Source organism: Crocodylus siamensis, chromosome 10, assembly GCF_052110815.1.
Source record: "Crocodylus siamensis isolate JL-2025a chromosome 10, ASM5211081v1, whole genome shotgun sequence".
NCBI classification, from domain to species: Eukaryota; Metazoa; Chordata; order Crocodylia; family Crocodylidae; genus Crocodylus; species Crocodylus siamensis.
This window is the reverse complement of record NC_143404.1, coordinates 72,767,126-72,793,443: the sequence shown is the minus strand read 5'-3', so window position 1 is coordinate 72,793,443 and position 26,318 is coordinate 72,767,126. Positions and strand designations below refer to the sequence as shown.

Genomic DNA, 26,318 nt, shown 5'->3' with positions numbered 1-26,318 from the left:
TGTAGGCAAATCTGCAATTCTGATCAGCTGCGTGCAAAACAAACAAGCTTTGTCATCGGGATGCAAGCCGGCCCAGGGGGCAAACCTTCTCGATTCACTCACTCCTGTTCCCACATGCTTTTCTCTCACCTTAGCCCAACAGGGGGACAAAAAGACCCCGCGACGAGGAAGAGGAGGAGATCAAAGCCCGGCGGAAGCAAGTCGGCTCGCGGGAGCGCACTCGGCATCGGGAGGAGGATGGCGCGGCTTTGGAGGAAGCTGATGATGAGAAGAAGAAACTCCTTCAGATAATGGACAAAGAGGGAGAGGAGGAGGAGGAGGAGGTTGGTCCCCGATGCTCTGCAGGGAGGGGTTGTCTGCTAAGTGCAGTAGCGTCTGTTCAAAGCAGAGTGGTTTTCACCCTGGGACTTCAAAGGGAAGAAGAAGGTGCTGTGGAGTTGTCTGAATCCAAAGCTGGCTTCTCTGGAAGGGAGGGGAGAGCTAAAAATACTCTGTGCAGGTGTGGAGGGAACTTTTCCAAATAATATCTGTTTTAGGCTGAAACAGCTTGAATCTTCTCAGATTTCTGAGGGGGAAAAAGCCTCAGGCTTCTAATTAGTTTTCTAAATCCATTACTCTCGTCAGTACTCACAGCCACACGGCTTCAGCTGCCCTCCCCTCGCTAGGTCTGCAGCAGCAAATGAGCAAACATCCTTCTACAGATGAAAGGGCTTGGGTCAGCAGAGTGGGGTAGCAGCTGTCAAGGGTAAATGATTTCAAGCCCAGGAGACAGGAATCCGATACAGGACAGGCCCTTCTGCCAAAGGGCAAGGAAAAGATCGCTTTATAAATGTGATGTGCAGGTTGCTATGAATCCTGGAGATATTTGCTTCCTGCTACCTCGGATGGAAAACAAGTGAGATTCACTGCTGCAGTCACGTGGGTTTGTAAAATATCATTGTCCTTCGTGTGCAGCATTGCCAGCATTCATCTCCCTGAAATCTCCCTTTAGTTTCTGATGTTGAGCTATTGCCGCTGCTGCTGCTGATGCCTGAGACAGATAATGCAGGATTTCCCTAGCATCTGAGACTGAGGATGAATGGACAGAAGCAAATGCCCCGTTGACTGGCTAGAATCAGAGAGACTTGCGGCAGGGTGTGCCAGTGCCCTGCTCCTCTCTGCCAAGAGTAGCCCCCTCAAGGCAGCCTGCCTCTGCCGTACCTGGTAGTGCCAGACCTTTAAGGTCACTTCCTTGGACCGCAGTTCATGTCAGTGCCGCTAGGAAACATTTCATGTGCAGAGCAGGTGCTCTCACGTAAACATGGGCCTCATGGAAACATCTCGCTAACTTGACTTTTTAATCTGAAAATGTTCTCCAGCAAGACTTCCGCAGAGCTTCCTCCAGGACCTGTTATTCGTTACATTGCTGTATCGTGTCTTGATCTGGGCCCAGGCTGGCACCAGCCAGCATGCTCTGCTCGTTACTCTCTTGTGTCTTGCCAAGTTGCTGTTGTAGCCATCTTTGAAGGATTAAGCTCTGGGTTTTTTTTTCCCCCTTGACTAGGAGGAGCCGCTGGATGAAAGCTCAGTGAAGAAGATGATTCTTACTTTTGAGAAGAGGTCTTACAAAAACCAAGAGCTGCGGATCAAATTCCCAGACAACCCAGAGAAGTAAGGCCCTACTCGGTTCCTCTGCCTAGCTGCTCACCCCTTCTCTCCAGCCTCAGCCTTTCTGAGCTGTAGATATCTTATCCCTTTTAGTGTGAGGAAGGTTCATGGGAGTAAAGGCACTTACCATAAACTTTATTTGAAATATTAAAGATAATTTAATTTAATTTAATTTAAAAAATGAGTATTCCGGAGAGTGCTTCTAGTAGCAGGTGCACTGCCAAAAGCCATCATTGGCAATTGCAGCCCGAAAAAGAAAATAGCAAGGAATTGAGAGGGCAGTTCTGTTTTATTTAAAACTATATTAATTTCTTTGCTGTGGTCATGATGCTCTAAAATTGTGATAGATGTTTTAATAATCTAAAATGTATTGTCTATTGTTTAGCTGTTGTGGGGGCACAGATTTAAAAAAATGGGAGGTTAGAATGGTCTTCTCAAGCCTTTCTTAGGCAGAAGTGCCACCTACTCAGCTGCTCCCAGGTCAGGTGGTATCATGGCCTTGATTGCTACCAGGATAGTGACAGATTTGATACCTTCTCTAAAAATGTGCAAGCCTACTGCTGTCCCACTTTCAAATGATTGGATAAAGCAAACTTTCTGCAAAATATACTGTTTCCCTTGTTTCCCTTCCTCCTACTTGTCCTTCACATTAGTCTCCACTGCTTTCCTACAAGTCGTTGTCCATCTGCTGCGACTATCCCTCTGTAAAGTGTTCCCATCATAGAATCACAGACAACGAGAGTGGAAGGGACCTTGGGAGGTCACAACTAGTCCAACCCTGTGCTCTAAGCAGGACTAGCCCCAACTAGATCATCCCAGCCAGGGCTTTGTCAAGCTGGGTCTTAAACACCCCCAAGGATGAAGACTCTACCACCTCTCTGGGTAACCCCTTCCAGTGCTTCACCACCCTCCTTGTGAGAGTTTTTCCTAAAACTTGCCTTGCTGCAACTTGAGACTTTTGCTCCTTGTACAGTCATAGCATTGTTTTCCTTTGGATTTCACATTTCTTGTCTTCCATTTCTCTTCATTGTTACCTGTTTCCTTTCTGTTTTGCCCATGATTCTGTCTCTCTCCAATGACCCATCACTTTGACTTATCACCACATGCATGGAGGGTTTTACTCTGTCCGTACATATGGCAAGTGTTTTGGAGGGTGAAAATTTGAGAGTGAATTTGAGGGCGTTATTTTCCAAACAAATAGATTCTCCATCATGTTTTGATGCAGTAATTTGCCCCTTCCTTTCTTTTCTGTGCAGCTGACATTTGCATGTGGAGGGAATCCTGCCTCACATTGTGAGAACTGTCAGCACACGCTGCACTCAGCAGAACGGGAGGGTCAGATCAGCTAACCACAGGTTCCCCCAGAAGTGTGTCCCCAGACCTACAGTATTCTGAACGCTATGCGTTCCCTCCTCCCCAGGTTTTTTGGAAGCTCTTGTGCTGGGATCTGTCTGCTTCAGTGGCAGCACCCATTCCTCACCTGCCATTTCTTGGCATATTTGAACTGTGCCAGTCGCTGCTGTTGCATCCTCTTGCATGGTGGTGGGGAAGAGGAGTTTGGCTGGTGTGAAGCCAAAGATGTATTCTGATGTGGCAGGCAAAGCGTGTGGCCCCTTCTTAGTTGGCTACAGTTCTGATGCAGGGTGCTGGTGCTTGGTATCATGTTGCTGCCTGCTCTCTGGCACGGTCCTTTCTCCCACTGGTGAAGCTCACTGTCAGATGCCCAAAAGACAGTCTTTGAAAGGCAGATACTGCTGAAAGTGATTTTCCCTAATGGGGTCTCTGTCTGGGTTTTTTGTCTCTCTGCCACAAGCAACCATATCCTGTTTACATGCTTTGTTGGGGGCTAAAAGAACCAATGTAGTAATACGTACAAGGCGAATTGGCAAAAGAGCTCTCTCTGGAGACCTTGGCATTAGATATCTTGTGAAATGCGGTTCTGTTGAGATGGAGAGTTCAACCCCATTAATCATTTATACAGGGTTCTAGCTGTCAGTCTTGCCAAGCAGCTGTACCTATCCTGTATGTTTTGGGGTTTTTTTCTTAAACTAAAATATATAACTAATGAGGCGGGATAGGGAGAAGTCTCCTAAAATTCTTGTGGGGCTAATGTGCACAGACTGCAGTGAGATCTGGATCCAGCGACTGACCTTGTGAGAGCGTGAGCAGAGCAGGTTGGAACTGATGCGCTGGCATTGTGCCTGGGTGAATGGCTCTTTGTGGGGGGCTAGTGCAAATGCTTTGTCCCCCTGGGAAGCCCATCCGTGCACTTTTTGCCTGTTTTTCTGCTAATGAATTGTGCTGTGCCTCTGTCTGCAGGTTTATGGAGTCTGAGCTGGATTTAAATGACATCATTCAGGAAATGCATGTGATTGCGACCATGCCAGACCTGTATCACCTGCTGGTGGAGCTGAATGCTGTGCAGTCCCTGCTGGGGCTGCTGGGCCACGACAACACTGATATCCTTTTGTGTTCAGCCTCTCGCGGAAGGGCTGGGCTGTCGTCTCCTCTTCTCCCTTTTCACAAGTGGCTGCTCATGTCATCCTCTTCCCTTCCACTCCTCCAAGCTTCATGTCCTTCTGCTCACCTGGAACCCTCTTTAGCCAAGTAGATTTTTTCCTGAGTTTTTCAGTGCTCTTAGTCTTCCTGCCCCATTTTTAATGCAGGTTTGAATAATTTGTTTAATTCTCATCTACTTTTAAAGCTCTCTCTTAGGTACTCATGCAAGGACAGGTGTAAACATGGAGAAGCATACCCTGGGCTCCCCTTCTTAGGCATTGGCTTTGTCCTTGTACCTAACCCAACCTGCTGCCGCTCATGCTGTTCCACCTCCAAAACTTCTTTCAGGCACCTCCATTTTGATCTGCCTCCACTGTCTGATGCCCATTTGCCTGTTATGAACTGAAGTGGTTGTGATATTTGCCCCTCAGCTTGTATGCAGACATGACATGAGATATTTGGCCAGTATCTTGTCCAAGTCTGTAGTTGGTCGAGTAAAAGATAACCCCCGAAATCCCTCACCTCTCACACAGTGCCTCAACCATCATTGCTATAACCATGTTTCACGCTTGCTAAATTCTGTTAATTTTTCCATAGAATCTACATTAAATTAAACCCGAACACTCTTGAAGTGTACTGACCCCCTCCTCTTCCTCTCCATTTTGAAGAGAGCATTTGTGTTCTGTGTCCTATTCTGAATTAATAGGGCTGCAATGTCCCATGGGAAGAGCATTGGATTGGGAGCCCCCACAAACAGGACCTTTTGTTGCTTGCTGTATGACTTTGGGCCAGTCACTTAATCTCTGTCTTTTCCCACCTTTAATTGAACCACATCTGACTCTTTTTTGTCAGCAGCTGAGATCCACAGGTTAAAAGTGCCATGAAACTGCAATCTGTAGTCAGGCTGAAGACTGCCCATTTGTTTATTTTTAGCATTTTTCCTTGCAGTTGCTGTTAGGGAGCAGCGATTCAGTCACTGCAAGAGATACAGTGATTAGAATATAAAAACATACTTAAAAATATCTCATTACACTGCAGTTTCCATAAGAGGCATTATTTACAGGTTTGGATATTTTGACTTGCGTCTAACGTAACCTTGATCTTGTAGAATGCTGATGCCTGCAAAACAGCAAACACTGCCGCTTGTCTTATCTGTGATCTATAATGGAAATTATTCTCAAGTAAATGGTTGTTAACAATTTACAGTTGTACAGCTGGAAACGCCTTCCGTGCATAACCAGTTTCATGGGTATCTCAGTTTAATATTTTATACCTTCAGCAGAGACTGCAGGCTTTGTGTGTAAAGTGTTCACAGCACTGAAAGGTTATCTGAAATTTGTCATTCGCAGGGAAAACATAGGCTGTGGGGATTTTGATTGGGATTGGAGGGCAAGCTCACAGTGACCTTATGAGCCGCAGTGTTTGGGAATAGAGCTTGTTTTGTCCTTCCAGCTATGAAAAACTGTGTCCTGAGGTCACAGTTGCTGTTGCGGGCTTGTCAGCATTTCCACTGCTAGCTCCTCCTTTTTTAAAAAGGTTTGCTACGTGTCTGTCAATTAATTTGGGGGCAGAAATTTGGCCTGTGAGCTGTAACCCTGGGAGAAAATGTATTTCTTGTTACAGACAGCGCTGAAGTGTGTTCAGCTGTGTGGGAAGTGGAGCACAGTCTGCATTAATGCCTTCCTTGAATGCTGTGTTATTGCCACAGCAAAAAAAAATAAATCAGAAACAGATAAAATAAAGTACCTAGACCTCAAAGAAACAGGGCTTTAAATGCATGTTTCCCAGGGCCTTTAGTCCAACTAACTGGCAGAAGCGTGTACAGTAATGTTCCCAAAGGCAGTGCTAAGCAGATCGTTGCCTACACTTGATTTAAGCTAAATCCCTGGAAGGCCTATGCAGAGAGCAGGCGGAGAGGTAGGGGTGCATAATCCTCAGTGATTTGCTTATCAGTAAAACCAGTGGCCCTTCCACTGAGCTAATGCCAAAGGTGCGAGTGCAGAATGACAGGCAGATCTGACTTTAAATCAGTGAAATGAGGAGAGCAACCTTTCCCTGGCCCGCATTTTCTGGGGTGGCCAGTGTTTTTGTTGGCAGCCTAGGTAGAGGCCCTGTGGATAAAAGTGCCATGGAAACTGAATTACCAGCTGTCCACTAGAGGGATTGCTGCACGACTGCAGCATAGCCTGGGGGAAGCCAGGCTTCTCTGGTGATGCTGAAAGTACTCCCTGGATAAAGGTTTCCAGTTCTGACGCCTGCCTCGGTGCTAAAGGGGATGGATGAAATTTTCAAAAGCAGCTCCAGGAAGCCAACCCTGACTTTCAAGGAGACTCCAGTTCTTAAGTCCCTTGGGCACTTCAAAAGCTGACTCTTGTCTTCAAAAGAGCAGGGCCTGACCTGTTTCCAGGCATCTCTGTGTTTCTGTGTCAGCCCAGCTAATCGTGGGCCTCAGCAGGGCCCTGCCTGCTCTGACAGCCGTCTAGAAACGAAACGTATGCCTAAATCTTCCTGGTGGGGAGCAAGTCTCGGCTCACTTCTGGAGCGCTGCCTCCTAGACAAGGAGTGCTGCCTGCTGCCAAGGGCATTTGGCAGTGCGTACCCATGAGCTGGCTTTGGGAGGAAATTGGCAGTTTTATTGCAGGTTTTCCTGAACCTGGTAGATTAGGTCATTGCGTGGATGAAACACAGAAGGCGGCATGTGGAAGTCCCTTTCTTCTTGCTTGTGCCCATGAGCAAATACAGAAACAAGGAAATCTGGAGGTTGCTTTTTTAGAGAACCATCAGGAAACGAATATGTAGGACATCTCGAAAACTAGCTTTCCCGTTCTGCCCCAGTGGGTATTGGGCAGGATTGATCAGTGTGTCTGAGAGAATAGGAGAGTGGGTCTAATGAGATGGAATATATCTGGCTGTACTAGAGAGCGGTGCAGCAGACAAGGGAACCATGTGTTATGCAGCCTGTGTTAATGAGTGAAAATTGGGCTGGCAGGATCTTTGCTGTTCCTGTGGGGCATGTGGTTCCAGGAGCATGCCCCTAATTGGAGAGTCTGGGCAGAAGGAGGCTGGCATTACGGCCTTGTTAGCAGGGTGCACGCCGCATTGAGTTAGTAAGGGTGTGCAAGTTGCGCTATTTTAATGCATTTCTCTATTCTCCCACTCAGTCTCAGCAGTTGCTGCAGTGTCAGAGGGTGGATGATCAGCTATATGAATTCTTGAGGCTTTGGTTTAAACATCTCGGGGTAGAAAAATGGCACCAAGAGCAGTGAACTTGCCAGACACAACAGGCACATCACAATGTCCCTGTATTACCCCTGGTTTTGGTAGCTTTGGTATTCTTAAGGACAGGGCAGCCATGGTAATGCCTGCCTCTCCTCTGCCCTGATCTGGAATGTGGTGCTGTCAGACTCCAGCTAATACTAGCTTTGAAGTTGGGCACCTAAAAGGCTTGGTCTTGGGGCTGGGGCCTAGTTAGATTCTCTAGAGTCTCATTTGTGCTGTTGAGTTGTGGTATAGGCTTGACCACCTCGCTTAGGTGAGTATACCTATCAAAAACCCAGGGTTTTGACCTCTGTTATGACGATCCTACACAAGGAAAGCCGAAACAATAGCACTGTTCCCTGTTCTGCTGTTTTGGTCCTGGCGGCTGGGCCAAGAACAGATCTGTGGTATTAGGGCGAGAAACAAGATCTCACTTATGATGTTGGCGATCCTTAATGCCTCCCACATGTGTCCATAGCTGTGGTGGATCTGCTTCAAGAACTGACTGATATAGATACGCTCCATGAAAGTGAAGAGGGAGCTGAGGTCCTCATAGATGCTCTGGTGCGTACCAATTTCATGCTAATCAACATGACCTTAGAGAGCAAAAGGTTACCTGCTCAGGGTCCACCATCTTTTCCATACCCATGCTTCTTGGCACTGCAGTACTGTCATGATGCTAGTCTATTTGAGATACCTTTTTCCATCAAAAGGCCTAAAGTGTTGTAGTTTCTTTTCTTTTACTGTATGGGATTTGTGCATAGAGGAGGAGGTCAGGCTGAGCAGAAATACACTGTGGAGAAGATCTAGTTGGGGCTGGTCCTGCTTTGAGTAGGGGTTTGTGCTAAATGACCTCCTGAGCTCCATCCAGTCCACATGGTCTACAATCCTGCAATGCCAGCAAAGCAGGAGTCGTATGCATCCCTTCTCCTTTCAGGCTTTTTCTTGGTAAATTGCTGCCCGTGCAAGTGCTGGGCTCTATCTTGTTCTGTAACTATTATGTTGAGATTAAGGGGACAGGGAATTGTTTTTTGGAAGAGCGAGGTGAGAACACAGCTGCATCTTCTCCTTCGCTCCCTCTTGTCTAGTCCCTATAATGTTACCTTCCAAAGGTTAATTACAGTGGCCCCGAGTTGAGTTCCTCTGGCTGGCCTCCGCGCTGTTCTTAATTACTGTTCTTTCATGGAAAGGTTGGTGGATGAAAGAAGTAGGAGAGGAGCAGGTACAGATGATGTTTTCTCTGAAATGCATTGAGAACTAGTAAATGGAACAAAAGCTCTTGCTGCATTTTCCTTGTCACTGGCCCACTAACAACAGCCAGGTTTTCGAGGTTTTATTGTCGGCTTTGAAAGAAAATGGTTGGTCATCTCCTCGGGAGATGTGAGCTGTCTGCTTTGGGATGGCTCCTTTATTTTAAGGATATAGTATAGTCTTGGCAGGCCCCTGGGGGTGTGGTTACATTACTGATCACAGCGAACCAAGCCTTGAAGTTTCTGTACTTGCTGATGCTAAAGGAAACCGCACACAGCAAGTAGGTGTGGAGTTGGGATGATGCATTAGTTTTCTGTCCTCACATCTGAAGCCAAATGTGGTGCTGTCAGACTCTGGCTAGTGCCAGCTTTAAAGTTGGGCACCTAAAGGGCTTGGACTTGGGGCTGGGGCCTAGTTAGATTCTCTAGAGTCTCATTTCTGCTGTTGATTTGTGGTATAGGCTTGACCACCTCGCTTAGGTGAGTATGCCTATCAAAAATCCAGGGTTTTGACCTCTGTTATGACATCCCACGCAAGGAAAGCTGAAATAATATTACTGTTCCCTAGATTTGCCTGTAGATATAAGACTTCTGCTCTGTGAAACTGCCTGGCCTTTGGATTTCAAAGCTGCCCTTGCAGGCATGGTTTCATCTGCTTTCTAGCCAGCCCAGGGATGGGGTGGAACTAAAACACAGGAGCAGTGCTGTTGAACCAGCGGGAAGGGGAGCTGCTTTTGGAGTGGACAGGCAGCTGCTGCCCAGTGGGTTTGTAGTATGTAGCGTTCAGACAGATGATAAATCAATGCGGGCAGTTCAGGGAGTAGTGAGTGTGACAGGGCTTATGGTTTCCCTTCAAGTGTTTTTCTGGTTTATCTGACATGCAAAAAACTGTCTGTTTAATTAAGGAAAATGAGGGTGGGTTTACGAGTTGATTCCTTTGCTCACTCTGGGATTTCAGAGCATGACTGTTAATGTCTCCTGGTGGGAACTGTGGTTGCTGGAGTGTTTCTTTACTTAGTACTAACTGAGATCTCCCATTTTCTCTCTCTCATCCTACTCCCCTCGCGTCCTTACCATCCTCTCTCCTTGCCTTCCCGTGACCCCAATGCCCCAGGTGGATGGCCAGGTTGTGGCGTTGCTGGTCCAGAATTTGGAGCGCCTGGATGAAGGTGTGAAAGAGGAGGCAGATGGAGTCCACAACACACTCGGTAAAGGGCTGTTCCAGCCCGCTATCTCTTCTCACTTTTTTTATGATGGTCCACAGAAGAGTGAACCTGTTTTTCTTTATTTCTGTGTTCAGCCATTACCACAGATGGAAAGGGCTGGTGTGAATGTCATTTCAGCACTGCTTTACTTTTGCTTGATAGGAGTAAAGCCTAAATCTGTTGAACAGATAACATAGTTGGAGAGAGACTCCTTTTCCTAATGCATCTAAGTGAGGGGGCTCTGATGTGTGAAATGCAGGTTTGTGGTACACCAAAAAACATATTTGCTTGTCACATCTGTTCTTTCGGGAATCATGTTTCCTTGAGCTCCTTAGTTTTTAGTTTATTGTCTCTTGGAAAATTACTTTGAAGCCCTCAGACCTGTGCCTGATGAGGTGGTGGTTTACTGAACACTCCTGTTCCCTTAATAATGCGCAGACCATTACTTGTGCATTTCATGGTACTTTTTGGCAGCTGCAGCAAACAGCTTCTATGGCAAGTCAGTGTAAGGAAAGCAAATACACAGTGGTCCTCTCTTCATGGGACTGGAAACAAGGAGTTCTGGTCTCTCAGGGCCACCCAGCTCTCTCTGGACCGCCGTCTGAGAGCTGCAGGGCTGTTTGTTTCCATGTGAAGCACTTCACTGTTTCCCTCTCTCTCAAGTGGGGGGCTTGGAACAAACTGAATGCCTCTCTCCGAGAAGCCCTGTTTCCAGAGAGTCTGATCTGTGAAGCAGGCTCTGTCTCACATTTCTGCATGCACGCACCCACTCTTTTGCCATCAGTCCCAATGACCTGCAGACCATTTGTAGCAATTTGGTACTCAAAGGTGTCCTCATTTCTCTGGCTCCCCACCTTTATTGCCAGCTTGAGGAATGAGGCACTAGAGTAAGGACCTTTGAGGTCTTTGTTAATGTTGTTGTGTGGGTGCTAATCTTTGTAAGTTAGCAATTCCCCAGGAAATAATACTGGAGCTCTCCCTCAGGAGAAGGGGTGGGTGGTGGGATTGATGGTGCTTTGTCTGCAGGCAGATTACCTTGGCTATGAGGGAACTGAGGCTGCTGTACTCTGAGAGCAACTCTGCAGCCTTGTTTTCTAAATGTGAAGTTTTGCAAATGAGATCTGTACCTTTGGAAGGAGCAGGGCAATGGTGGGAAGGACGGGAGAGCTGAGAGAGGAGAGGGCTGGAAACGCACACAAACCATGTGGGCTTGAGCTCTGGTCTCTCTCTGTGTCCTCAGCAATTGTGGAGAACATGGCGGAGTTCCGGCCGGAGATGTGCACAGAAGCCGCGCAGCAGGGCCTCCTGCAGTGGTTGCTCAGGAGGCTAAAGGTGAGCGATTCCCCTCCTGTCCTCAGGTAGTATCAGAGGCATAACTGATGAGCCTGGGGTGGTGCCCGGGCCTCACGAGCACCAGTGGTCTAGGGCCGGCATGGACTCCTAGGCTGTCCGGGTTTCACAGTCCTGCATGCTTCCTTGCTGATTTGTACTACCTGTGCCCTGTCTTCAGTCATTCCGGTTCCTCGTAGAAGTGCTGGTGGACAAGCAAAGTAAAACAGCTGGGCTGGTTTTGTCTATGCCAGTGGTTCCCAACCTTTTTTTTTTTTTTACTGTGGCTGGACAGGAGCAGGATGGGGTGCACAGAGCCAGATGCTTCCCTCCCAGGGCTCCCCTGCAACCTGGCTTTAACCCTGGAAACTCAGCTGTGACCCTGGAAGCCGCTTGCCTGGGCAGACAGACGAGGGTCTGAGTGGGGGGGGCTCGTGCCACGACCCAACAACCAACCCGCTGCGGCCTGGTACTGGCTCCTGGCCCGGTGGCTGGGAACCTTTGTTCTGTACTAAAGCCATTAGAGGCTAGGGGGAAAACTCCCAAAGGGAGAACCAGGGCCTTGACCCCCTTGCCTTGCAGGTATGAAGACTCCTCTGTGGGCTGGAATGAGCATAGGTATAGGAAGGGCTCCTCCAGGTCATCAGTTGGGTACCCGCAAAGGAAACGGCAAGATGTTTTCAGCTCTGAAGAGGCTGTTGAACAAGAGCATGGAGTCATCCCCAGGGAGCTGTCAGATGAGGCTCCTTAACATGGGGGGAAGTGGTGGAGGTTCTTCAGGAAACGAACTAATAGCCTGCAAGTAGATTTTAGTAGTTCGTAATAAATCACTTTTCCGGTGTGAAGTGGCTGAAGGAGCTGTAGCGGTCGAGGCTTCAGTGTTGTGTCCAGAAGATGGCACCTGTGGCTGGAAGGTGCTGCCATGCCTCCCACACAGAGATATCTCTCCAGTCAGGAGGCAAGTGAACCACAAAATACATTCCAGCAATTGCAGAAGTCTGCAAAAGCTCCTGTGTCCCTTACGTACTCATAAGCAGCAGCAGCCTATAATTTCTGACTGTAGGTAGGAACATAATTATATTTCTTTTGCTTAAAAACAAAAAAAAGCCAAGCTCATTTTATTCCAGGCAGGTAAGCCTGCTCTTGGCTTTGTAATTACTCTGACAGCTGAAAGACTTAGAAACTTGGGAAAGCAAAATAATCACAACTTGGAGTCCCCTGGTTTGCACAACAGAATGTGAATGTTAAAGGCCTGAGCAGCCTGATGCCGGATCCATGTGTTTTCTCCGTTCTGACATGCATTAATTTCATCTGGGTTTGGGTGAAGTGTGATCAGGCAGCGTTTTCTCTTGCTTACAAGCTGTCGTTGTGGAGAGACACACGCTAGTGAAAGCTTGCTCGGTGACCTTTGCTTTTGGCAGCACTTGCCTGGTTTGAATCTTTCAGCCCCGACAGACGCATCCACTTGCCATCCGCGCAATGCAGCAGTGTCGGGTGGGAAATACTTCCCTGGCGTTGCGTGGCCTTTTGGTTCCCTTGCATTCTGTGTGGCAGCTTGTTCCCTGGAGCAGGTCATTCCAGCTGCTTTTGAGCTGTATACTTTAATCTGAGTGAAGTGTGCGTGCTTCCCTGGGATGCACTTGGGGCTGGGGAAGCTCAGAAGGTATCAGCTCGCTGATGAACAGATGCCATCTCCAGATAGGTAGCAAGCACAGAACCTGTCTTGTCCAAGAAGAGGTGTGGGATGCCCACCTCACAGATACAGTATTAAGCCAGTGCCTCTGCATTTGGGCAGGGCTCTCTGCTGTTGGAGGCCTTGCCTTTTGGACCAAGAGGCTGGCTAGATGTCATTAACCGTGCAATGGTCAGTGTGCGCTGCTGTCTTCCAAATTGACTAACTGCATTCTGCCTGTCCAAATTCCCTCCGCATGCTGACATGGGGGTGTTATCCTGTGCTTCTTCCACATAAAAACAGTGTTGTGTTGCTTTGGCACAGCGCAGGGAGCCTGTATTTCCCAGTGCCTGTCACACGGCAGGAGTGGGTACACGCTGACCCCATCAGCTGCGAGTACTGATAGCTCCAGATGGCTGCCGCGTTCTACCTCCAGTGCTTCTTGTTCTTCAGCAGTGGGCACATGGTTGCAATAAGTGCTGCAGTCTGCAGATCATGGGGGGGGTCTTTCTGAGCCACAGGCTCCATGTCCGCATGGCGTTTTCCTGCTTTCCTGCTCTTTTTCGTGCTGTACATTATTAGTCTGCGGAGGGCCAAGCGGACAAAGGCCACTATCCTAAGCAGAGCTGAGTGAGGTGAGAGCTCTCTCACTGACACTGCAAGTCACTCTGCACTGGAAGCAGAGAGACTAATGTAATATTTATATCTGTTGCTTTTAATGTGATTTTTTTTTTCCTCTTTCAGAATGGAAGGCTAGTAGCCAGGCAGCCTGGGGGCTGGGGGAGGGAATTAAGCATTAGGTTTTTTAAAAAAAACTTGTGGTTTTGTTGCAACCCTCTGTAGCAGTCCATTTCTCACACGGGTATGTCTGAGGTATAGCTGTCCTGTCAGCTTCCACAAATAAAGCTGGCTGCGTGGTGCCTGGTGGGGGACTTTCCTCTTCCCAGGAGAAGAATTCCAGCTTTTCAGGCAACAGCTGATGCATGGTGCAGACTGATGCCCCAGCGTGCAGGCAGCCTCCAGTGTGGCAGTGCAAGCACTTTGTATGCTGTCCTGCCCGCGGCAACTTGGCCCTTGTGGCAGGTGCGGACGGTCAGCCTTTGCCTCTGGATAGCATCGCTGCGGTACATTTTATGCTAATCCAGTTCTTGGTGGAGGCTGTTCACAAGGGGGAAAGGGTGTGCAGGTATGTAGCTCTGCATAATCTGCAGGTATGGGAAATCTGTCACAGCATGGAGGCTTTTCCTGAGAAGCTGTGGTGGCAGGCTGTCTTGGGAGCCCTGCTTTGTAGTCGTTCTGAGCTGACTGCCAGGTGTACCTGCTGATGGAGGCAGTCGGAGGGATCTGAGTTGATTTCCCCCCCGCCCTTAAACCAGTGGGAAGAATAATTTTTTTTTTTCTTGGCACCGTGTCTCACTGCAAAATTACGGCTGTTTGTGTTTTGTTTTTAAATGTTGCTCATGCATTGCGAGGGATCTGATTAGCACATGCCATAAATCACAATAAACACCCAGAGCAGGGCCCCTGACGGCTTTCTCAATCCATGTTTCTCCAACAGGCAAAGATGCCTTTTGACGCCAACAAGCTGTACTGCAGTGAGGTGCTGGCTATTCTGCTCCAGAACAACGACGGTGAGCTCTGCCTCCGGTATTGATATTCTGTTAGGATAGGATCCAGGCTTGTTTCAAATCATGACAGCACTCTCCTCTGCCTTTGGCTTCCCCTTGCTTTCCCTCTCTCTCTCTGCAGCTTTTGTACTCTGTCAAGCCATATTGATTTTGTTTGGTGATGTATCAGTGTTAGACGGCTGTAAAATCTGACAGTTAGCTTCATTTTTTCTCTCTCTTTCTCCCCCCACTCCCCTCCCAGACAACAGGGAATTGCTTGGGGAGCTGGACGGGATCGATGTGCTGCTTCAGCAGTTATCGGTGAGTAATTAGCATCCTTCCTTCCTGCCTGCCATCAAGAGACTTGTGGCCTGGACGTGAGAGTAAAACAGGTGCTGGGGGTAGCACTTGTCTTGTTAACTTGTAGATGTCAAATCATCATCATGCTTAAAGTAGGTACATGGATATAGAGCCCTATGAACTTCTACACAGCATGGCCTGCTAGTTAGGTGGAGATTGTCCCCCATTTTACAGATGGGACTACTGAGGCACAAGGCAGTTCAGAGTTCTGGTGGCACCGTCTGCTCAGTTTCTTAGCCCATGTGAACTCCCTTGCCCTCTGAAGCAGGCTCAGCTGCTGGTCTCTCCTCTTCTTTCCTGAACCAGTGGTGGTACAGGTAGTTCCCCTCAACACCATCTTTGCTTCACTCAGCTGTGTTTTTGGTGTTAACTGGCACGGAGCCTTCTGTATTATAGTCGCAGGAAGCTAGAGGGGCCGGAATACACATTCACTGTAGGATCGGATGGGGGGGTCACCACCTCCCTTTGATTCAGATTACATCGTGCCTCTCACTCCTGCCTCCTCATCTTGTAAATCCTATGTCTTTTGACCCTTCCACTTTGCAAGAACTGGCCTGGGGTTTGTGCCACAAAGAGGAAGGGCTGAGGAGGCGGCCAGGAAGGCCTTGTTTTTGGTGGGCAGAAGAATAAATAGGACAAGCTAGGAGTGGTATGTGGTTGTTGGGCAATTTGCTTGGGCAAGGGCTGTGAATGGCATGAATACATGTTGAAGGTGCTAATGAAGGACTCCAGAGGTAACGTTTGCTTGGCCGTTCCAAATAATCATTGATCTCTTTACACTGCTCTGCTGTTTATTTAAGAGCTTCTCTGCTTTTCCTCTGGCTAGCAGCAGTACCCCCACTGCTCCATTGAATGGAGGAGCCCCCAGCCATCTTTCTCCAGCATGCCCTCTAGTCCTGCCCTAGAACTGCTCTTGCTTGTTGGTGGCCTGCTGGGACAGGGTAGCTGTCATTCACTCCATGTAACAAGGTGCTTAAGGCAGCAGAGGTCTTCTGACTGCATCGAGGGGATGGCTGCTCCCGTTAGTGGCAGGTCCATGCCAAGCTGTAGCGTGCATGCTGAAGACCAAAGCTGAATGCTCTCTACTGTTAGTGTGGACACTGATGCAGAGCACACATGCAATGAAGTCAGGGCTGCCTTTCCTGTCCCTGTCTGCCTGTAGGTTTTCAAACGACACAACCCCGGCACTGCAGAGGAACAGGAGATGATGGAAAACCTGTTTGACTCTCTCTGCTCCTGCCTGATGCTCAGCTCCAACCGTGATCGCTTCCTGAAGGGGGAGGGGCTGCAGCTGATGAACCTCATGCTCAGGTATGGCTGGCTTTTCCTGATCTCCCCACCCTCTCTCAGCCATCTCTCTGCCCATGTGCTCTGCTCTCTTCTCTCCCCCTCCATGTCTCTTGGGCCTTCTCAGGTCTATAAATCCCATTCTACTGTCTGTCCTCAACAGCCTCCCCTGTAACTGCTACAAGAGTGGGAAGGATGCCCAAATCTCTGCTGCCCAGCTGGCTCCATTAGCAGTATCAGTGAGTGCATAGTTGCAGATGTAATGTGTCCAGAGCACGGCTTTGGATGGTACTCTTGTCCTCTCTGCAGGGCTCCCCATCTGATGCTGTCAGATGCAGGACCACAAAGGCTTTAAGGTGTGGAACTCCCCGCTGAAATCCCTTCACTGCTGTATCTGGCATTATGTGCTTGCTTGTGTATCCAGCCAGCCCCTTCTCATCTCTGCCTTGTCCTGCATCTGTAGCAAGGCTTTAATTTCACAGTGTTCAGCCTCTTGGCGGGTGGGTTTTGTTGTGAAAACTAAAACGAAACTTCTGGAGCATAGCCTCCAATGTGCACATGGGCTTCGTGCTCCCAGAGCCTCCTGTTCACTCTCCCCTCTCTGCTTTTACTCCCTATAGAGACGTGCATGTTCCCCAGGTTAGTCCGAGCACGCCAGGCCTACGTTGCATGCCATGGGGCTGTCTGGCTCTTCCCGGGGCTCTGAGCCTCCTGTGGCACTTGGCTAGCGAATGATAATGAGAAATGTAGTCCTGCAGTGTATGGCCCAGTAACGTGCAGCAGCAGGAAACCGAATAAATAACCATAGACAAGGATTATGCAGATAAGAGCACTGGGTTTTCTTAAGGCTAATTAAAGAAAAGCTCCAAAACCAAGGACAAGAGGGAAGCCTCCCCCTGCCTCTAATACTAAGCTGCTAGGCTCCTCTTGCAGAACTAATTACCTGGAGTTCTTGTGCTGTGTGGGCGGGACTTAGCAGTCAGATTTTTAATGGCTTTTTTCCCTTTTTTGGGCTGCGCTGTGTACTGTCCTCCGTTCCGGGGTCCCTGCTGGACAATTACGACAAGGGGAGAATTTCTCCCTGGGTGCTTTTTTTAGTGGCTGTAAAGGAGCTGTGAAGGACAAAGCACAGTTTAGCTGCTAGTGGTCTCTGCATGGCTGGGCCGGCTTCTGAGAAGAGCAGTGGTGTTGGATGCAAGGAGTGTGGGGCTGTGAGGAGCCCTCCTGGGTTAAAGGTTGCTTTCCCTGTGATCACAGGCAGCCCCAGTAAATCATCTTTTCTAGCTCTGGAGTAAAGCAGGGAGGGGAGTTGGGGAAAAGGTGGGCTTGTTCTAGAGTGTGTGCTGGGAAGCAGATCCTCGCATCTGTCTAATAATAAATGGGATTAGACAGGCAAGGAGGTGCCCCCTTGAACTGCTGCTATCCAGAAGGGCCACAGGCTATCGGAAAGCTCTGTAATCTGCCTGTGTTGCCCTAGCAGCCTGGATTGACAGTCCGCTTAGTTCTTTAGACTGTGCCCATCCTCAGCAACTGCCATCGGCATCATTTTATCCTCCGCTACAAGTTTCACATGATGGCAGTGCCTGTCTGGGTCTGACGACTGAGCTATCTGCCCCAAGAGGTATTTCTTGCAGATGGGGGGTGAGGATGCCCACTGAAGCCATTATTACTGCTGCCTGTGCTCTGTCTCTCTAGTCGTCCTCCACACCCCTTTCTCCAGCACCAAAAGGGGGCTGCTTGAAAGGAGAAAGAAGACCTAGATCATAATCCTTTGTCCCTCTCTGTTGTCAGCGTGTTTGTTCATGCCACATGTCAGCGTGTGCTTCCCAAATGCTCTCTGGGGTGGGTGTTTTTGGTTCAGTGTTTGCAGCGATGGAGGAACAGCAGGCCCCGATAACAGCATGGCCAGGTCCTACCCACTTGACCACATGTGACTTTAACACATCAAGTCAGAGGAGCTACAGAGAAGCATGAAGCCATTCGTGTGCTTATGTCCCTTGCTGGGTCTGGGGCTTCATGCCAGCTTTCTGCTCCAAGGCTGCCGCTGCTGGATCTCTGCTTGCAGAGAGGTGCAAGATTGCTTACTGCCCCTTACTGGCGCTTTCAGGGACTTGGCTCAGGTCTGCAGTCCTGGGAGGCTCTGGAGTTAACCCAAGGGTCACTTGGCTCCTCAAGGCAGTTAATTTTGTGGGTTCTGCTTGCTTATTATTGCTTCCTGTGAAGTAGACAAAGACGGGGATGAGTAACACTATTGCTAAGTTCACCAGCACAGATAAAATGGGGGAGCCTCAGAGATAACAGGTTGCACTCCACTTCCATAGCTCTTTTCATATAAGGACTGGAAAACATTTGGTGCAGCATTTAAGCCTCTGGGCATACCAGTGTGAGTTTGGGATGGAGGAAATCAATGAGAACACAATCTAGGAAGAGCCAGGGCACCTGCAGCATGGCTGCTATTAGGCAGACTGGGTAATATCCAGTACTCTCTAATCCTTGGGATAGCCACAGAGCTATGCTGAGAAATCTCACAATTGCTTGTTTTGCTCAAACAGTGATGCTGCTGTGAGATTTGGCTGTGATTTCACATGGTGCCTACAAAAACCTAGATCAGCACTGTAAATAGAGCACTAAACTTGCTAGCACATTGTCTGCAGACCTTCGTTAAGGAGCAGGAAAGGCTGGCAAAGAGGGAAGAAGAGAAATGTCTGCTAAAAATAATTGACTGCATCACCCACGCTGAGGGTGGAACATTGTGCATTTCAATCAGCTGCCTGTGAAGATCAGTGAGAGAGACCTGGAATTTTGCCTTTCTTTGCAGTGAAGGGAGTTAATGTTTGTACCACAGCCTATGTTTGATTATAGAGATGAAGGGATGAGTAGTTCTAATGGAAGACTTCTTCACTTGATTTGGGGGAGAGGGTGAGCTGTGGGAGTGGAGAGTCCTGGCTCAAATCTTGGTTACTTCTAAACTCATGTTGCATGCGATATCTACTGCTTCCAAGTGTGTTCAGCACATCTGTGTTCGGGTAACTCTCCCATTCCGAATCGTATGTCTGGAGCTGCCAGGCTGTGGCCTTCAGCTGAATATTTAGCTTAACAGATAGTGACTCAAGATTCCCATGGATAATAAAGGAACAAAAACAGGGACTGGGCTTATCTTAGACTTAGATTTAAACTGTCTGCCAGGAAAGGAAACTCACCCCTTGAGTAAATTTGTTTCCCACTTCCCTGAAGGGCTGTGTGCTTTCTTCCAGTCTCATAGTAACAAGTAAATCACAGTTGCAGGGTTGATGTCTCCAGCTAATACATTTTTAAATAAGATATTCAACAGGAACAGGACACATGCTCTAATTAAAGCAAGTGGAAAATGGTTTTCACCTTTTTTTATGTTGGACCTTTGGCTGGTGCGCTTGATTTTGAATAATTAATTGTATGCTAAAATGCTCCTCAGGCTTAGTCGAGTTTAAATGAAATAAAAGGGCCAAGGAAACAGAGGTATGTGAAAGGGTGACTCAGTGGCATGGGAGGTCAGAGCCAAGGTCTAAGGGAGGGTGCCCCAGAGGGTGACCACTGTTGAGAAGACTAGTGCTGGCAGTGCCACGGCTGGAGGAAAGCATGAAGAGAGCAGGCACGGGTTGTTGAAGAGAAGAGGGAGCAAACGGGGCGTGAAGAATTGATTCCTGTGAGACTGGAGTAAGTACAAGGCGTTCAGTACCAAGAGGCATTATAAATTGGGTCCTAAAATTGATGGGGATGTAGTGGTGATACCCAAGGATGTCTGCTGTGGTTGTCTTGTTGCGCATGGAGAAGGTGGACAGCAGCAGTCTACACTTGCAGCATGGCAGTCAGAGACTGAAGCCATTGTAAGGGCAGTTGGAGCTGTCATATTAAGAGGAGATGAGGTTTGGATGAGAGTGTCAGCAGAGTGCAGCTGGGCCGTGCTGTCTGCCCAGGGAGAGATCTGCGGAAAGCAGAAGTGGAAAGTCTGGGAGAGAAGAAGGTAGTGGGGACCAAGGCTGCGGGCAGCGGAGAGAGAACAGGGCTCGGAGGCAAGGCAAAGAATTGCTGGGGGATGCACCTGTCCTTGGAGTGGAGGCTTGCTTACGCCGCTGACTGCTGATGTCACAAATGAGATAATTTATCTGCAAGATGGTGGCCACCAGCAGGAGGTATCGAAATGTCACATTCAATTAGAGTCACTCCTCATGAGCAGTTCCATTTTTTACAGGTCAGGAAGTGCTTTATGCCATGCAGTCTCCCCAGCACTGCCTTGAGCAACAGAAATGCAGCGTACTCCGTAAAGCAACACGGGGAGGAGAAGGGAATTGTGTTGTCACTTTCCTTGAAAACATTGACACGAGGCTTATTACTTCTGTTGTGGAAGCATGTTCTGGCTCGCGGGAGAAGCGACCACCACATTCCCCAGGGATGTGTCAAGCAGGATCTCTGTTGTGCAGGGAGGAGGAGGTGAGGTTGTCTCCATCATTAGCCGCAGGTGCTTATGCATGCAGACAAAAGCAAGAAGCTGGGCTCACCAAATCCCACGCTGCTTGCACAACAGACCTCCTTCCTCCAAAGCACTTCGGCGTGGCTTTCCTTGACCTGCACACAAACAGTTGCTGACTGTGCAGCAGAAGAAAGGGGAGAGTGGGCAGGACCAGACACAAAAGACAAATGAGCCTTTGCATGCATTGCTTCACAGAGCTTGTCTATAGCTATTTTAAGGTACATCTTTCATGACTATGAAAATCCTTTTATGTTTGGCTGTCCTGTCCTTCCTAATGGCCCCTTGGAAATGCAGCACGCCTCTTCACTGAATCTCTTTTTTAATTAAAAATTGCCACTTTACACAGCATTTGCCTTGCAGACTTTGACCATTGGTCCGGCCAGCCTGGCATTCTGCTACTGAAAGTGGCCTGTCCTTGATTCTTTGGTAATTGAAGGAGGCCAGCATAGTCCTGGGCACATGTGTGGTGCTGTAACCTCAGTGGTAGTCATGTGGGTCCCCGGGAAACCTGAATGCACAGGCTTTTAGTGCACGGTCTCTTCTGCTTTCTGCACCAAGTGAAAATAAAAATCCAAAGGACAGAAATCTTTCTGGAATAAGCCCGTGCAGCAGGCTGGGTGTTGCTGGGGGCTGTCTGCAGGGCTTCTGTCCATAGCTGTTTGTGAATGGGGTTGATCGTTAGTCCGACCAGGGGGTCTGCCGTTGTTCCACCTGGCTCTGGGCGCGTCTCTCCACAATGTGTATTAATTCCAAGCAGACCTGATGAACAAGATGTTCATTCAGAGGGGGGAGAAACCCCGGGGCGGGCTGAATGAAAACCTTACTTTGCCAAAATGGGCAGATGTTTTGCTTCGCATTTATGCTATTGCAGGAGTCTAGGGCAGCTCAACACCTGACCTGCTTGAAGGAATAGCCTTGCCCAAAGCTGGCAGTAAAGGAAAGTCAAGAGGAAGGTGCCGTGATGAAGTTGTGCTTCAGAGCCCCCCTTTTATGCCATTCTCTGTTTGGGGATGTTCACATATGCTTGTGTTTTGAATTAGTGCTCAGCTAAAAGATACTTCAATAAACACAGATGAGACTAAGATAAACTGCTTGCCCTCCAGTAGAATAAATATTTCAAATAAAATCAACCCCAGACAGTCCAGTCAAACAGCTATTGATCTCTAAAAGCCTGAACTTAAACCCAATGAATATTCCAGAGATCAGCTCTGTGCAACCTGCCTAAATGTTGATCAATATGCAATTACTTCCCCTGAAAACATTTCTTAGGCTGTCCAGCCAAAAAACCTACTTTATTTGTTAGCTTTTTATTACCTTGACCTGGCTGGGGTGAGGGTGGGGAGAAAGGAGTCTGCAGTGGGAAGGGCAGGGAAAAGGTCGAACCTCCAGTTCAGACTCTTTTCAATGTATAATGAACAGGCGGAAGCTTTTGTCACAGGATAAGATTGAGGCCAAAATCATAGTGGAGATTAACAAAACACCCACAGTTACAGTAGGGAAGATAAAATATTTCAGATGGGACATATATGTCATGTCCCAGGACTGTGTAGTTGACTTGCAGAGGTTACAAAGGACATTCTCTGCTGTTATCCACCGTGGAGCGTCTTGAGAAGCATCTCATGTCCATGGTCAGAGACCAAGGTTCAGGGCGATCGCCCAGTCTGGACTGGTAGGTTGTTTGTTCCAGTAAGGTTTCTTCCCACTGCAATCTCAATCCTGCATTACTGAGCTGCAGTGCAAATCTGGGGTACGGCCACAAGGCAGGGTTTGAATTTGGAGTAGATGTTCTTGCCTGGCTGTTAGCTAACAGGAGAGGGAATGCATGCAGAGTGAAGTGGACAGCATGCTTGATAATACAGTATATAGGTTTTTTTACTGCCTTCATTGCTATAGCAGGCGAGCGCCTTCTAGTAGTGCATTAAAGAATGTGACAAACATCTGTCATGTGTTGTTTGTTCTTTCATCCCCTGCCCAGAGGGAGAAGCGTGTGGAGCGGAGCATCTTGCTTCTCCAGGGTTTTTCTTTTATTAAATATACATGTTGCTATATGTTTGTTAGAGGAGGGGGTGTTGGAGAAATGCTCCCAACCCTGGAAGCAGACAATGGTGAGGTCTGTGAGCATATTTAGCATGTGGGAGTCCAGTTTGCAGTGCTGGGCTGGCCTCCAAAGGAGCGTGGTAGACTCTTTTGTTCTCTGGTTCACGTTGCCTCCCACTAATGTTTGTCTGATTCATTTGTTCTGCTGGCTAAATGTTTCTGTGGCTCCCTTTGCAGTTTGTTTCACAGGTTGGTTTTTTTTAAAGCATATCCTCAAAGGAATTATTGCCTTATTGTGTTGCTGGTTCAAGATGGATAGAAGGTATCTGCCATCAATGTGAATTACAGATATTAAAATTTACAAATTCATATTAAAATGAAATAGCTGAAAATCCATCTGCTTACCTCTGAAATCCGATTTCCGGAGGCTTAGATTTCCAGACTACACTTAGTCGCTGCCAGCAAGAAAAAATTCAGTGATTTTTGCCGCTATTAGAGTTGCTAACTGTTGCCTTAGTAAAGCCAAGCTGGGAACTTGGCACATTGCAAAGCTTTTGAATTCTACCTTAGACAAAAAAATTGTGTTATGGACTGGTGATAATAAATGACTTTTTGCTGTCATCAGTGTGAGGAGAGCTGCTTCTTTAATTGCTGTTTAATCTAAATAGACGTGATAAAAGCTGATTGTCTACTGTGTGGGAACCAGGAACCCCAGCCCAAAGCTTTAGCAGGTTGATTAAGTAGAAGCCGGTAGGGTTAGGCACCCGAATGCATCCTGACCCCCTCTATAATGGGAGCCAAACTCCCAGCTGAGCTGAGGCATGATTTAGTGTTTCCTGGGTCCTCTACACTGGTAAAAGAAACCTGTTTGGACCGTTGAGATCCCCAGCGACCCCCTTTTGGAGGACACTGCCTTTTTTCTCAAATGCAGCTCGGCGCAGAGAGTAGTGGGAACAGCTCTGCTTCCCGGGTCAGTTTGTGCCAGGCAGTTTGCTCTTCGGTGTACTGTGACTGCAGGAGTGGTCCTCTCTCTTTCCACGTCCTCCTCAGTGCTGCATGGGAGACTCCTGGTACTTCACTAGCATCTCTCTTCCTTCCCTGCCAGCAAGCAGCAGGGGTAGAGTCTCCTTCTTTAAAAAAAAGAGAGTGGTCTGAAGAGAAGGATCCCACTGCAGGCCCATCTGGGCAAAAAGGTGGGTTTTCCATTTGGCCCTGAGTGCAGCTGTAGCAGAGGGCACCAGGAGTCCTCGCTTTCATGATGGGGGCTGTTGTCGGTCAGGAATGAAGATGAGGTTGCTAACCACATTTTCCCCTCGAACTCTCTACCCCCTGGGGTAGCAGCGCTTGCTCCATGTGTCCCGTCTTCTGGCCAGAGCCCTTCCCTTCCATGTGTGCAGCTGTGGGTCTGGTAGCCTGGAAGAGAGGCTGCTTTTGAGGTAGGAAAGCGAGGGATAATGTTGCCCTTTGTGGTGACTTGAAAGGGCCATGGCTTTAGCACTGTGGCTGGTAGCAAAACAGAGCTGGTACAGGGACTTGGGCACAACTTCTGACTTTTTCCCACTGTTAATCCCTCCTTTGCATGCAGGCTCGTTAAAGAAGGATGACTAAAGCTTTGCTCCACCGTTCCCCGCAGCCATCTACTCCTTAACAGGGGTACTTTGTTTTCACAGAGAGAAGAAGGTCTCTCGCAGCAGTGCCCTGAAGGTATTGGACCATGCCATGATTGGACCCGAGGGCACAGACAACTGTCACAAGTTTGTCGACATCCTCGGCCTGAGGACCATCTTCCCACTCTTCATGAAATCCCCGAAGAAGATCAAGAAAGTTGGAACCAGTGAAAAGGAACATGAAGGTAGGACTGAACTAGAGTCCGTCCTGTTGTGGCGAGTGGTGGAAGGGGGAGGGGACGTCTGGAAAGCCCAGTCAGGGGCTTGTGAATAAATCACCAGCCCTATCGCTCCTCCCCAGCATGCCAAAAGCCTGCCCAGTTGCTTAGCTGCAGTGTTTAACTGTTCATGCAATTGCTGTGCTTCAGAGCCAGCAGCTCCTAGTGGTTCTGCTTCCTGTGTCTGTTAATAAGCTGCTGTGCATGTGTACAGGAATCTGCCGTTTGAAACTCTGCCTCTTTGATGCAAAACTCTTTTGAAAAGAGTAATGAGGCAACTACAAATGTCAGCTCAGAAGCAGCGTCTTCATGGTTCTGAGCACTGAAGTGTGACTCGATGAACATGAGGCATTGCAGAAATAAACTACACACAGCTAAAGTTCCTCTCTTTGTTCCTTCTCTCTGCGGGGAGACCTTGCCTTACAAATGCTTCACTGGAGGATTGCGAGACCCCATCACCTGAACCGGGGCTGAGCCAGGCTCTCCCTGCTGCTCATGTCAATTATACTGTTTTTCTGGATGTGGTAAATAATGGAAATGCATCTTGGGGGAAAATGGTAAATACTGAGAGTCGCCTTCAGAGCTTGCGCGAGGTGGTGTAGGTGTCCAAAGGGCAATGGCGATTTGTTGGCAAAGCAGCGAGGATATGAGTTGAAAATCAATCATAAATGTTTGCAGTTGGCTGTGGGGAAGGGGGGAGATGGCGCAGCAGCAGCGTTACAGATCCTCCAAATTCAGAGCTTCTCAATAGAGACCATCTTGGTAATTAAGGAGTAATTGGAGACGAGCTGCAATTCTCCAAAGCCAAACTGAAGCGCCAGTCTGCCTCCTGTGAGCTCAGAGCGAGCCTTGAACTGCTCAGGGCAGAGTACTCTGCTGCGTCTGGATCGGTTTGCAGAAGCTACGGCGGGGCGAACCCGTGCTCGGTTTGTGTGCGAGTTGGGAATGGCCTGGAAGAGAAGTGACAGATTCAGTGAGCAGCTGTTTTCCTCTTGAAAAATGGGCCAGTGGTGAGCCAGTAACAGTACATTTGCTTTAGAGCACCAGCATTAGAAATTTGATAACATTATATTAATGAAGGCAATGGCTTGGCAAGACAGCTCCTGGAAGGCATGTTTGGGCTGTAATAGCTGTTGAGATGAGCTCTGCATCTTGAATACAGCAGGACTGAGAGGGAGACGATAAAACAAAGCAGAAAATGCAAAGGCTGCATGGGGGTGGGAGGTGTTGCTGCTTTCCTGGGTCCTTGTGTCTGGCGAGGGAAGGGCACATGCCTGCAGGCCGATGCATCAGTTCCTGGCCTAGCACTGACATGCGCAAAGGACACCACCGCAGGTGCTGCGATCTGTTCTGCGTTTGTGCTGCTAGCCTGGCGTGGGCTGTGCGGAGGAAGAAATGCTGCCGGGTGTTCCTTGGGTTTGCAAAATAAACCCGCAGAGGGGCTTGGCGAGGCGCTTGGATGCTGGATTTGGGGTGGTTTCTTTCCTGCCAGGAAACACAATTTCTAAGCTGGAGAGGCAGCCCAGCCTTGTGAGGAGGGCCGGTGCTTTGAACGAGGAGGACCTCTACCACTGACTTGATTTGTGGATTTGGGAAAACCACCTCACCTTTCAAGTGCTTCATCATTAGCCTGCAGGTAATCCCTGCCCCCTTCCTCAGCAGGTTCGAGAGCATTAGCTAGGGCTTTTCATGGCCATGCGAGAGCACTAAGTTCCTAATCATTAGTCATGTAATGGGAAGCAGAGTCATGCCCCTGGGAGAGGAGTAGCATTTGT

The 26,318-nt window shown here is 48.5% G+C and overlaps 1 protein-coding gene across 2 annotated transcripts in view; it reads left to right on the top strand.

The window, feature by feature from the left end:
• Window positions 1–26,318, top strand: part of CTNNBL1 (catenin beta like 1) — a 63,423-nt gene that overhangs the window by 10,432 nt on the left and 26,673 nt on the right. For both annotated transcript variants that reach the window (XM_090020680.1, XM_090020681.1), the window contains exons 2-11: window positions 135–323; window positions 1,544–1,650; window positions 3,967–4,108; window positions 7,873–7,968; window positions 9,769–9,862; window positions 11,100–11,191; window positions 14,419–14,491; window positions 14,730–14,788; window positions 15,990–16,138; window positions 24,329–24,510. In XM_090020680.1, coding sequence (XP_089876806.1) covers window positions 135–323; window positions 1,544–1,650; window positions 3,967–4,108; window positions 7,873–7,968; window positions 9,769–9,862; window positions 11,100–11,191; window positions 14,419–14,491; window positions 14,730–14,788; window positions 15,990–16,138; window positions 24,329–24,510 — 1,183 coding nt within the window. The remainder of the gene's footprint in view (window positions 1–134; window positions 324–1,543; window positions 1,651–3,966; window positions 4,109–7,872; window positions 7,969–9,768; window positions 9,863–11,099; window positions 11,192–14,418; window positions 14,492–14,729; window positions 14,789–15,989; window positions 16,139–24,328; window positions 24,511–26,318) is intronic.